Source organism: Podarcis cretensis (assembly GCF_951804945.1).
Source record: "Podarcis cretensis genome assembly, chromosome: 8".
NCBI lineage: Eukaryota > Metazoa > Chordata > Lepidosauria > Squamata > Lacertidae > Podarcis > Podarcis cretensis.
The window spans coordinates 92,570,836-92,583,567 of record NC_137177.1 but is presented as its reverse complement, the minus strand read 5'-3'; the positions used below and the strand labels follow the sequence as shown (position 1 = coordinate 92,583,567).

At 47.2% G+C, this 12,732-nt stretch overlaps 1 protein-coding gene and 1 long non-coding RNA gene across 2 annotated transcripts; one reads left to right on the top strand and one right to left on the bottom strand.

Moving 5' to 3' along the window:
• Nucleotides 1-1,253: 1,253 nt before the first annotated feature.
• On the top strand, nucleotides 1,254-3,503 carry LOC307222603. The gene is made up of 2 exons (XR_013841809.1): nucleotides 1,254-1,283; nucleotides 1,645-3,503. It is a non-coding gene; the product is annotated as an uncharacterized lncRNA (long non-coding RNA).
• Nucleotides 2,769-12,351, bottom strand: LOC307222602 (S-adenosylmethionine synthase). Its single transcript, XM_079988000.1, has 9 exons — nucleotides 12,117-12,351; nucleotides 8,816-8,893; nucleotides 8,590-8,712; nucleotides 8,380-8,492; nucleotides 8,126-8,269; nucleotides 7,745-7,963; nucleotides 6,372-6,554; nucleotides 5,455-5,588; nucleotides 2,769-4,251 (listed from the first exon to the last, which is right to left on the bottom strand). The coding sequence occupies exons 1-9, from the start codon at nucleotides 12,196-12,198 to the stop codon at nucleotides 4,149-4,151; spliced, it is 1,179 nt and encodes a 392-aa protein (XP_079844126.1). The 5' UTR covers nucleotides 12,199-12,351; the 3' UTR covers nucleotides 2,769-4,148.
• Between the last annotated feature and the right edge of the window lie 381 nt (nucleotides 12,352-12,732).

Sequence of the window (12,732 nt, the reverse complement as noted above, 5' to 3'; positions counted from 1 at the left end):
TGTTGTTTTCACCAAGTGTATCCCGTGCAACCCAGTCCCATCACAACTGCTCTCTTCCAGCGTGGTCAAGGCAGTGCTTTTTCATAGCAAGTTGGATTTAAAAAGGCAGGCTCTAGACAGCACTTAAAATAGCTCTATATTATCAAGCAAGTCTCCATAGCCAAGATCCTCTTATGATTGCTCACTGTGAAGTCCTATTTAGCAAAGTCTCCAGCAACGTTGAGTTTCCTATTTTATTGCTCCCTGATGAGAATAGCTGCAATAACAGCAATAAATTGCTGCTTAATTTTGTTGCTTGGGGCAAGGTGTAATCTTACAGATTCCCTTTCATTATTATTTTTTCTTAATTGAAGAATAAGAGCCATTTTGCTATAAAAGGGAAAAAGGGGGTGCTGAGGAAAGGAAACCTGTTAAGGGGCAAATTATAACTAATCCCCTAGTCACTGGAACGGAAAATATTAAAATGACTTGCAAGGAATAATCTGTCAGTAAAAGACACTAGTCCTAAAACTGAGATGTTTGCGTTTCTGCATTAAACAGCCTAGAACTGCAACTGCATTTTGTTTCACTAAAATGCTGCAAATGAGGTCTGAAAAACAGAATAAATTTAATGCAAGGAATACTTTAATGCACTGAAGTGTGTGAATGAATAATGGACATTCTACTTTAAAGGCTAACTACAAAATTAGTTTACAATGAAGCTTCTTCTCAGAACTGCAGCTTCAGGCTACAATCCACCAGAAGGAAGGAGAGTACTCAGCCCAGGTTTGTATCAAGCCCATGATACAGAACTGTATTCAGATTACTCATTAGTTCACATTCCAGTAGCTTAGAACCAGGAGAGATCAATTTACAGGCCAGGCAAAGCGGAAATACTTCAATGGTCTTTCCTTAAACAGTATTTCTGCATGTTCCTGCACTTACACTAAAATCTCACCACAGCCACAAAGCTGCTGTTCAGACTGGCAGCTGCCACCAAGGCCTAGAAAGGATCTCATGGGCCTGCCTGACACACTTTAGAACCAGAGCTGTGGGGAAAGCAGCTTAAAGGCTTTAGCTGAGGAAGCAGTTTACACAGGCAGTAGGTTGGGACTGGGCTCCACCGACAGACAATGTGTGACAGGCTCCCACAACAATGAGCCTTTTTAAAAACAGCGCACTGGTTGCCTGTTTGCTTCTAGGCCCAATTCAAGAGGCTCATATCCATATAGTTGAGGTAGCAGAGTCATGGCTTGCAGCTAATAGCCTTATTCTCCTGCTCAAATCTGAACCTGCCTGCAGAGGTAAAAAGGTAAAGGTACCCCTGCCCGTACGGGCCAGTCTTGACAGACTCTGGGGTTGTGCGCCCATCTCACTTAAGAGGCCAGGGGCCAGCGCTGTCCAGAGACACTTCCGGGTCACGTGGCCAGCGTGACATCGCTGCTCTGGCGAGCCAGAGCCGCACACGGAAACGCCGTTTACCTTCCCGCTGGTAAGCGGTCCCTATTTATCTACTTGCACCCGGAGGTGCTTTCGAACTGCTAGGTTGGCAGGCGCTGGGACCGAGCAGCGGGAGCGCACCCCGCCGCAGGGATTCGAACCGCCGACCTTTCGATCGGCAAGTCCTAGGCGCTGAGGCTTTAACCCACAGCGCCACCTGCAGAGGTAGAAGCCCATTAACTGCTGACAAAAGAAATGAATTTGAGCCAAACAGAGCAGGACAGCAACAGCCAGGGATCTCAGCCATCTTCCTGCAATGCAGGTTACTGGCAAAAGATCTACATGTGCTCTCCAGTCAGTTACAGAACCAGCGGGCTTGGGCAGTGAGCTGAATATTCAACCCAAATGCACAACAGAATGTTCACCCTTATTGCACCAGGTTCGCAGGAGGGAATAAGCTGTACAATGCAATAAAACTTGAATCCGAGAAAGTTTCTGGCTATCTGGAGAGTAGCACCAGTGAGCTCAATAAAGTAGCAGCTAGACAGCACACCCCACCACATGCAGGATGGTGCCATATTCAGCAAATCAACCTGCTCTCAAAATATGAATGGAATAGAAACATTTCAAACACTCAAAATAGGTCAGCGAAGTGGGTGGTATCTGAGAAGTTGGTTAGTAGCTGCAACATCAAGTGGTCTGTTTATACACCCTTTTTTTCTTCTTACCTTCATTACTTTCTCTGTAAGTGGTACCTCGGGTTACATACGCTTCAGGATGAGAACAGAAATTGCACAGTGGCGTTGTGGCAGCAGCAGGAGGCCCCATTAGGTGAAGTGGTGCTTCAGGTTAAGAACGGACCTCTGGAACGAATTAAGTACGTAACCAGAGGCACCACCGTAGTTTGCTGCCACAACAGTGGTGGTGCTACCGGCAGCATATGAAGCTTAGTTCCTTCCCCTTACAGCTCCAGGTGATCTATGTCCATAACTACTTGTCCATAGTTTTTATATGTTTGCTGCTTGCACAGCTGTTTTAAGCTGCCGCCTGCATAACCAATTTTGCACAAGCTGACAACAGCATAGTGTGCATTCTGCAGGTGTGGATTCAGTCAAGTATTAAAATAATCCCAACACAGGTAGCGAGGTAAATGCATTGGCATCAAGCTCCAACTCAGGCATGACTTCATAAAGAATGGTGTGCATTCCAGAAACTTCTAAAATGCAAGTAACTTCATCCTGCTCAACTTTTGTTTCCCCTCTTCTGTATACAATGCAAGTTATAGCAAGAGCCTCCTGATTTAGTACACCTCCAACCTTGACATTCAAACCAGAAACACACAACACAGCAAGATAGAACCTAGCACTTTATTAAGAACTTTAAAATCAACTTGGAATTGAACCAGACATACGTAATAAACGCCCAGAAAAAAAATTGGAATGCAAAAGGCACTTCCTGCTTAGGACACTTGCCATGGAATGGGCAGGTAAACAAGCTGGTTTCTCTGTACAACACCAGCCAAGTCAGCCTCTCCCAAGGCCAGTTATCCTGAGCACTGCCCTCCCCTGTTTTACACAAGCCAGACCCCCTGCAGGTTGTGACCCAAGGCTTTTCTGTAGGACACCTTGGCCTATCAGGGAATGCTGGGTACTGTCAAGGAATTTATGGTGTCAAAATAAAGTTAAAAAGCTGCCATTTGAGACCAGGGCTTCTCTGTACTCACACCCTATCCCAAACACAATAAATAAGCAAGTATAAAAAAATTTCAAGTATGTAGGGTTTTCCCCCACGTCCTTTCCAAATGCACTTACACTCTGAAGGGAACTGGCTTCTCTGTAGCTACGCCAGTACTTCAGAATGCAGTTTGGACCTGGCTTTGAAAATAAACCCTGGGAGTTTTGTGCAACATGAAATTCTTGGCTCTTCTAAAGAAAAAAATTCCAGGTGCCAAAAGTATGCAGCCTACAGACCTCAGGCACAACCCGGTGACTTCTCTGCAGTACATCACAAGGCTGGCCAAGGGCCCGCTTAATAAAAGATGGTGAGGTTTGGCTAGTGCTAAAACTGTGCATAGGATTTTTTTTTATAAAAAAAACCTTTATTACGTACATCCCCCAAGAAGATAAGAGCAGAAAATGATTAAGGTATGGTGCTGACTGATTTTAAGAGAATAATACCATGAGTTGTGGGACCAAAAATGCCTCAATTAAAAAACCACACAAGGCTCGAGTTCCAAAATGGAACTTGCGGAGCATGCAGGGCCATCTGCTAAGGCGGCGATGACTCACTCACAAGAGATCAGGGGAGGGGGGGCATCCAATCATTGCACCATCCTGCTCTAGATATCCGGACAGAGACTATGTGAAACCACGCAGTGCACATTAGGAGAGAGGCATCTTGCTCATTGTTGAAAGGAAATTCTCGTTAGCCTTTGGGCAACACAAAGGATTAGACTGAAGCACTGTTTTGACTACAGCCTGTTCTTCTGTTTTACATATAGCGCCTATGCTCAACTGGCTCTACACATACGTCAAGCACACCAGGAAGAGGAGAAAGCACAGTGCAATTGCGGTCCCCGGAGGACTAATATTCATGGCAATGGACAGAATGTGCCAAATTAAGAGCAGAGGACAGGACCAGTTTAGGGAATGGGGCTCTTTCCCACAGAAAAGCCTGGAGGTTTCTCTGTAATGCACACCAACAGGTCTGGGGAAAGAAGCCCAACATATTCAGTATTTAAGCTTTTTGGGCACTTCCCATGGGAAGTTGTCCCTACCAAAGTGGCCATAGGCTGCAGTCTTCTGATAAATAGGCCTCTTCAGATCCAGATCCCTGGAATATACAAGTCCGTAACTCAATACAAGGCATTTATCAAGCAAAGCAAAAACCAGCTACACTGAAGGGGCCACTTGGATGTTCAATGCTGTAGTCCCAAGACATGGACCAACGGCTACTTTGTACACAGGAAGTAGATGGGACCCATTTGCTCCCAATTCTGGGTGCCAATGCAAATACATCCCAAGGAAACTAAGCCCCTGGGCTCAACTGACATTACAGAATACTTACCCTCCATTATGAGTGGCTACATCCAACTGTAGATCACCACAAGTTTCTCCACTGGGAATGGTACTCCCTATCTGAATAATCAGCTCATATTACAACCAAACCTGCCTACTTCCAGCTTGGAGCTTTTAGAAGCAGTTAGTCAGTGTAGGCAGCAGCACCACTCAGAACACCCATGTTTGCAGAGCTAAGCACCCACAACGTCACACTTTGATTCCAGGACAGTACAACATAGCTGGCCTTGGGTGTCAGTGGTTGGGCCAAAATACCCAGAAGATCTCCGGAAAATGAGCTTTAATACTCAAAAGCACATGACTGAAGTGCCCAAGAGGAGTCTGTAATAACTCACAGAAATCCTCATATCCCTGCACTATCCATACTTTCCAAATCAGTGCAAGAGCCACAAGGGCTGTGCCAATTTGCAAGGGTGGATTTAATATTACTGTATCTATACACCACTTGCTGCATTAAAAGAGAATAGCTTTTCAATCTTGGATATGTATGCCAATGGTGCAACTCCAAACTGGGGATCATGGCCAGACAGCAACAAGCTACTTTGTTATCAGCCACCTTTGCCCCAAAATGTGCTATTCTAAGATATTTCTCATTTTCTGTGCCTTCCCCGGCATGTCACATAATAAGCTCTAATTTGCCTTACTATACAGTGACAAAGAGGCACAGACTAGCACACCATTCTGCTTTAACTACATATTAAAGAGCAAGCACTACTTTGTTTTATCTCTAGAAAAATGAACCACCCCAAAGCTCCTCTACAGTGGTGCTGGGGAACTGTCTCCACCACTCCCCAGGAGACTAGGTGTTTTGACAAGTGTCTATGGTAGGAGATTGTGCAACATCATGTACATTTAAGGCAGACTGCCAAATGGTAATGCCTTATTTATGCCTAGTCCCATCCTTATTACCTCCTTTTTATCTGTCTGAATATTACGTGCATGCACCACCATGTTTTACCTGACAATAACCCCTGGGCGGAGGTCAAAGTTCTTCTTCACAATGTCTAGCAGTTCATGCTCAGTCTTTTGGGAGGTGCCGTAATGAAAAATGGAGACTGACAGTGGGTGGGCCACTCCAATGGCATAGGAGACCTAAGAGCAAAGTTAATATAAACCAAAAGCATTAAAATGTGTGGTTTCAGCTACTTTGTAGGGTATCCCATTTCTCTTCTCCCTCTTCACAACACCATTATTCCAATATTTCCCTCTCAACTTTCCTTTCAACCCACACTCCCTAGCCAGTTGTTTTTACTACTAATTCTTAAGTTGTACCTCCATAATGAATTCTGAATGCTTATTTCATCCAACTTCCCTTCCCTTCTGTGTTTATTTTAGAACCCAAGCTTTGAAAAGACACGTAACAGCACAGCCACACATCAAGTTGGCCAATACTGCATGGCACCCAAGTAACTCTTGCCAGAACAGGAGTTGGAAATGTGGCATCCTCCAAATGCTGCTGGGATGCCCATGAGCCCCAGCAACCATGGCCAATGGTCAAGGATGATGGGAGCTGTAGTCTAAGAAACCTGGCAAGGATTGCAATGGCCACTGCAAGGCAGCATTTGAGACTTACTGTGGCACTTATTACAGGTACAAGAATCATGGGGGTGCTGGGTGTATTAATACAAGGACCGCATTTTTCAGAAGCAGCTGTTATACAGCTGAGCATTACCAGACCTGATTTACATCTCTGCTGCATTGCAGCTGCCTAAAAATCATGAACGTGCCAACTGTACACACTTCCCGGCTTCTAATTGTGCAACTATACTATCAAAGTAACATCTTAAACCCCCAATACTCATTTGAAGAAAACACTAATGTTGCAAATCTTGGGAAAATGCATCTCGTTGCCCAGAAACAACAGACTGAACATACCTGAACAAGCACTCTCCGACAGAGACCAGACTTCACAAGGGATTTTGCAACCCAGCGAGCAGCGTAAGATGCTGAACGGTCAACTTTTGTGTAGTCTTTACCAGAGAAAGCACCACCTCCATGAGCTCCCCAGCCACCATAGGTATCAACAATGATCTTCCGGCCAGTCAAGCCAGCATCTCCCTAAAATTGGCAATTTTCTTCATTATTTACCGTATTTTTCGCTCTATAACACGCACCCGACCATAACAAACACATAGTTTTTAGAGGAGGAAAACAAAAAAAAAATCTAAACGAAACAGTGGGTGTATGATTTTTGTGGTTCATGCTGTGGCCACAGACATGTGATCTGACGGTGAGTTTGGGGTAGCCCAATGCAAAAATCCTGAGGATCCATGTGGATCTGTGCTTTGTAACCATGTTTTAAGTGGGGAGGGAAGGAAAAGCACTCAAGGGACAAGGAACACGTGTGGGGTGGGTGGAGAAGGATGCTGTTAATAATGCAGAAGGGGGTATAAGCGGAGAAGGCTCCTCTCCTCTCCCGCTTTGCTCCTTTAAAGCAAGCAGGCTCTGCTTCTCTCCCTCCTCCCCAGCTCGCTGAAAAACTTTGCTGCTATTTAGCCAGCTGAGTGGGGAGAAGAGAGGGACAGAGAGCCTGCTTGCTTTAAGGAGCCAACCGGACAGGAGCCACTTACACTCATGTAAGCGGCTCCTCTCGCTCTCCCTCTTTGCTCCTTTAAAGCAAGCAGGCTCTCTGTCCCTCCCCCCCCCCCACTCAGCGGCTCTTCTCCTGCTTTGCTGTTTCAAAGTGAGCCACGGAGGAGGGAGGGAAGGGGAACCATGGATCCTCTGCTCACGACTGCAGCAGATTCCCCCCCCCCCCGCCATCCGTAGGCATTCGCTCCATAACACGCACAGACATTTCCCCTTACCTTCTAGGAGGAAAAAAGTGAGTGTTATGGTGCAAAAAATACGGTATTTGCCAACCTTCCTGCAGAGTCCATCGCATCTGACTGGACACAACACCACCTGTCTATAAGACTGGAATGAGGAACCCGTAGCTCTCCTGATTGTGAACTCGCATCAGCCCCCAGCCAAGGTGTCCCATGATCAGGGGAGGAAGTTTTAGTCCAATAACATGTGGGAGTTCAGAGGCTCTCCACCCCTAGTCTATAGCAAGGCAAAGCTACCAGAAGGAGAACTGTGCTGTGTTTCTAGACACTAGAACTCTAGATGGCATATGGAGCAAAGGCATTTGATTTGTCACAAAAGCATGATGCTTCTGAACTGTAACACTGTAGCTGAGATCTTCCAATAAGGTACCATCAATTGTACAGATTAGGCAAGGGACAAGAATCCAACCTTCATCATACCTGGGGGCCACCAATTACAAAACGGCCACTAGGCTGCAGGTGGTAGACAGTATCATCATCCAGGTATTTTGCAGGTACAACAGTTCTGACCACTTTCTCTTTCAGGGCATCCCTCATCTCATCCAGCCCAATTTTATCATCATGTTGAACAGAAATAACAATTGTATGGACTCTAATAGGGATGACTGCACCACGGTCTTGTCTGTACTGCACAGTCACCTAAAAGGGAATCAAGGAAAACATAATTTTTGCATTATTTCATGTCCAAGTTCTTCATACACTTTGATTGTAGTTTAAAAGGCCTTAATAGAAGATTGACTATGGTTTCCATTTTCAAGACCTTTCAATGTTAAGACAACGCAAGTTAAAGACAACATTTACCTGAGTTTTAGAATCTGGTCGTAGCCAGGGCAAGGTATGGTTACGACGAAGCTCTGCCAGTTTGGCGTTCAGCTGGTGTGCAAGGAGAAGAGTCAGGGGCATGCACTCTTCCGTCTCATCCGTAGCATAGCCAAACATCAAGCCCTATTTTTGTAACCAAACCAAGATATGAATTTCAGCTTCCTAAGGTGAAGTTTTAAGAATGTACACCACAAACAAATTTTGAGTAATCCGCAGCCTCTTATAACACTGACCTGATCCCCAGCACCAATGTCTTCCTCCTTTCTGTCAAGATGAACTCCCTGAGCAATATCAGGGGACTGCTGCTCCAGGGCAACCAATACATTGCATGTCTTGTAGTCAAAACCTAGGACACATACATAATGCTTGTAAGTCCCAATCTTATTAACAGTCAACATTTCTATTCAAAATTAAAACAGCCAGAAGCAATCCAATCTGCTTACCTTTTGAGGAATCGTCATAGCCAATGTGCTTTATTGTTTCACGAACAATTTTCTGATAGTCAACCGCAGCTCTAGACGTGATCTCCCCAGCCAGAAGGATCATTCCTGTCTTTGCAGCAGTTTCTGCAAAATACAGAACCAGAACTGTCAACTCAAAGTACAAAGGAGTTGCAGTTCTTTGACCACACTCCCAATAGATTCCATTTCTATGGTCAAGGGAACTTACCACATGCTACTTTGGCATCCGGATCTTGTTTAAGATGTGCATCAAGGACAGCATCACTAATTTGGTCACAGATCTTATCTAAAATCAGAAACAGCTTCCATTACTTTTCAGACCTCAAGGTTGCCACTATTTCACATGTTAAAAAGTATTCAGCCAACACCCATGCAGGTTTGAGCCTTTTACGACTTTTTTCCTGGTATCATCAACCAATTAAAGAACAGCTGTTTGTGTCAATATGGAACTCCCTTTCCCAAGAAAGCTTGATCTGCTTGTTTTCTGGTAACAGACATGGATAGAGGACTTTATAGGAGACCTTGGTTTAGGAAGAGCCACTGGTTCCTGCTGACCTGTTGCAACTGCTAGTTTTGACATTAATGACTTATACCAACAATACAACAGAAAGACCCAGCATTCACAATTAATGGTTCAGCAGAAACCCTGGGAAGTAATTAGGCACCAATGAATGAAGTGGGGAAAATTATAATTAAGCAAAACTTGCCAATGCTTGATAGCACAAGTTCAAGCTTTCCTCATTCCCTCTAGACACACAAACAAAATTATCCTCAGAATTGCACAGGTGTCCCGCAGTTCTCAAGCTAGTTTTGGTTGACTAAACCTTGCAGCTCTCTGTATTTCCTACCTACTGGTTTCCACATGGAATCTGCACTGTTTGAGATGAAATTTTAAGGCTGTGCATCCAAGCAGTTTGCACCTTCAAGGTATACATGTTACCTTTTATTCTGCTGCCCTTATATTTGCCCTTTACAAATAATGCCTCACACCCAACCATGCATCTTGGCATTAAGATTCAATCGCTCCAATACTGCATTGATGACTCTGAGTTTCTATAAGCAGAATGAAAGGACCTAGTTACAAAACACCCACTCAATGCTGTAGAACTTTACATAATCTAATCCTACAGTTGTACCTTAGAGCCCAAATGCCTTGGTACTCAGACGTTTTGGCTTCTGAAAAGTGTTCCAGTTTGCGAACATTCTTTGGAACTCGAACATCCAAGTCAGCCAATCAGAAGCTGCACTTTGGTTTCCAAACGTTTTGGAAGTCAAACAAACTTCCAGAACGGATTCCATTTAACTTCCAAGGTACAACTGTACTTGCCATTTTGAAATTGGAACTGCTTTCAACCAGCAAAGTCAACCCACACTGCAATGAAATTTATTATAGAGCACTCGTCTGGAATGCCAAAATGCTTTACAACCCCTTATGTATGCTTCAGTGATGAACACAGCCTGACACATAGTCCTTAACAGCCATTCTTCAGATGTGATCTACCATTTCATTCAATGGTCAAGATTTAGCCATCTTGTTACCTCTGAGGCACCAACGTGCCACAGATAAGGCTCCCCACCACCAACACTTCAGCTAGTGGTCTAGACACATGAAGTCTTTAAGAGAAATATTTAACAGAAATTCTAAGGCATACTTCAAAAGCCATCAATTTGTTTAATGTGTATAACTGGTTACTGCCAGAAGCATTGTCTGCACACAAGGCTGCAGGCTATAAATGCAGACTAGTGTCATCCTATATCTAATCCAGAGAGAACAAGATGGCAGTGAGGATAAATTACCACCAGCACAGGATTCCTAAATATGGCTAAGTCTGAGACAGAAGATACACAGCTGCACACACCACTAAATGAACATTTTACAGTATTATAAAATAGACCTCCAGCTTGGAGTTCCACCTAAGCCAGAAACGAAGAAGCTCTAACAGCACAGATTTAGCAGTCGTGCCAAAGGTGGATGTTGTGCTTAAAGTGTTTATTCTATCAAGAGGTACTAAGTCGTCAATACAAATGCCTAATCTACATAAAGTTCAGTTGCATGACATACTCATTTGACTAGTTTCACAGTATAAAGTTTCACAGTATAAAGAACTTGAACATAGTCAGAAAGCCCAAATCAGAATATTTTACAGAAATTTAAACACATAAAAATAGTGGGAAATTTCTAAACAAGAAACTAAAATAGCTCCCTAGGGGACTGAGTTACAGAAGGAACAAAGGTCTAGCAAGTATAAAGAACAGGCACTTAGAATTGTGGATTTCAAAGTCAGAAGAACAGATGTCATTCACTGTGTCTTGGAAAACAGAATAAAAGCACCAGCGATGCTTTTCTGCCCTGTTCTCTGCATACTACTCAGGCAAAAAGAAGCCGGATACCCAGCAGTCGTCCCCCCAACTGAAAACACTACAAGGTGCTATTCTTCAATGGAGCCACATGGGTTCAACCACATGGCAGAAACAGAGGTGCAACACCTCCCCCCCTTTCCTGCAGCAAAGGAAAAGGCCAAAGCTAAATTCCCCTGCATCGAAGAGTCCTTGTTCCCACGCAGCCTCCTGGCAAAGGCTATCTTTAGAATAGTACAAAAAAGCACATATGCCCAGCCACCAGGATCGGGGACAGCCTTCTCCAACTCCCGCCCTCCCTCTATGCATGCTGCATGCTCTGCCCAGACATCATGGCGGAGAAGGACAATGAAAGCGCAAGTCTCCTCCTCCTCCTCCAGCGTCGTTGGGCATCCAGACCGTTTTGAGCCGACAACGAAGTCTTCCGCTCTGTGTAGTTTTGAATTGCTTTTTGATTCTGTGTAACGTAGACAGATACGTGATTGTGCGTACTTACATGAAAGCCCACCTGCTTCTGTATGTAAAAGGCAGGCGCTTGGTCCTTGTCTCCCCCACCCCCGTTTTTACACGCGCGCGCTGCAGTTTTGGGCTTCCGGCTTCTGTCTTCCATTTCCACACACCCCAAATCCCTTTTCTCAGGGGCTGCTCCCTTCCTACCATCCACCGTCCCTCCCAAGATCGCGCCATGCGGATACCACGTGGTCGCCTGCAATGCGGGGGCGCGTCCCCGAAACCGAGCGGGAGCGCGCGCTCCGAGCCCGCTTTCACCGTCTCCCTCCCATGCCGCCATCGCGCACTTTCCCTTTGTTGCCCTGCCCCCCCCCCCCGCAATCCAGGGGGGCAGCCGGGAACCTCCCGCTCCTGTCCGGGGCGGCCGAGCGGAGCCTGGAAGCGGCGCCCGAGACCCCAGCCCCCCCCCCCCCGCGCGCCCTCGTGGCGCTTCCCCCTCCCTCAGCCGCCCAAACGGGCCTCCGAGAGCCGGACGCGAGCCAGCCAGGCAGCCGGAGGGCGCGCGCCACAGCACGGCAGCCAATCAGCGAGAGAGCGGCCGGTCGGCCGCGCGCGCGCCCCCGGCCCCACAGCCGGGTTTTTCGCCCCCCGCGGGCGGGCGGGCGCGCGCGCGCGCCTCCTTCTGCCGCGAGGGCGCTCACCTGGGTGCCCCTCCCCCACCGACTCTGAGGTGAAGAGGAAGGTGCCCTCATCGATCCTGCTGTCGCGGAAACCGTTCATCATCGCGCCGGAGTTGAGTCGCTGAGGAGAACGAGGCGGAAGCGTGGCCGGAGCGCGCCGCGGAAGAGCCCACAAAGCAAGCGAACGAGCGAGCGAGCGAGCGAGCGAAGGCGGGAGAAACGCGAGTGAAGAAGCTCTGGCCCCTCGCCGGAATGGAGGAGCCGGCCCTCCGGCGCGGGCATTTATAGCGCCTGGCCCCGCCTCCTCCGGCGAAGCCCCGCCTCCTGCTCCTCTGACTCCTCCTCCCTCAGGCGAAGCGCCTCTTCCCCGAATCTCCTCAGGGCGGCGCCGGCCGGCCGGCCTGCCTGGCATTTCCCCTGCGCGCGAGGGCGCGGGCTCCGAGGACGAGGCGAGGCCTGCAGCGCGAGGCGCCGGCCGGCCGGGCGGGCGGCCATCTTGACTCCCTCCGTTCCGCCGCGCGGGCCCGGCAGCGGCTGAGCTCCCGCCACCCGGGCGCCATGCTCGCCGAGCGCATTGTCCCGAGGGCGAGCCGAGCCGCGGCTCGTCGCTCCCAGTTTCGCTCGCCCGCCCGCCCGC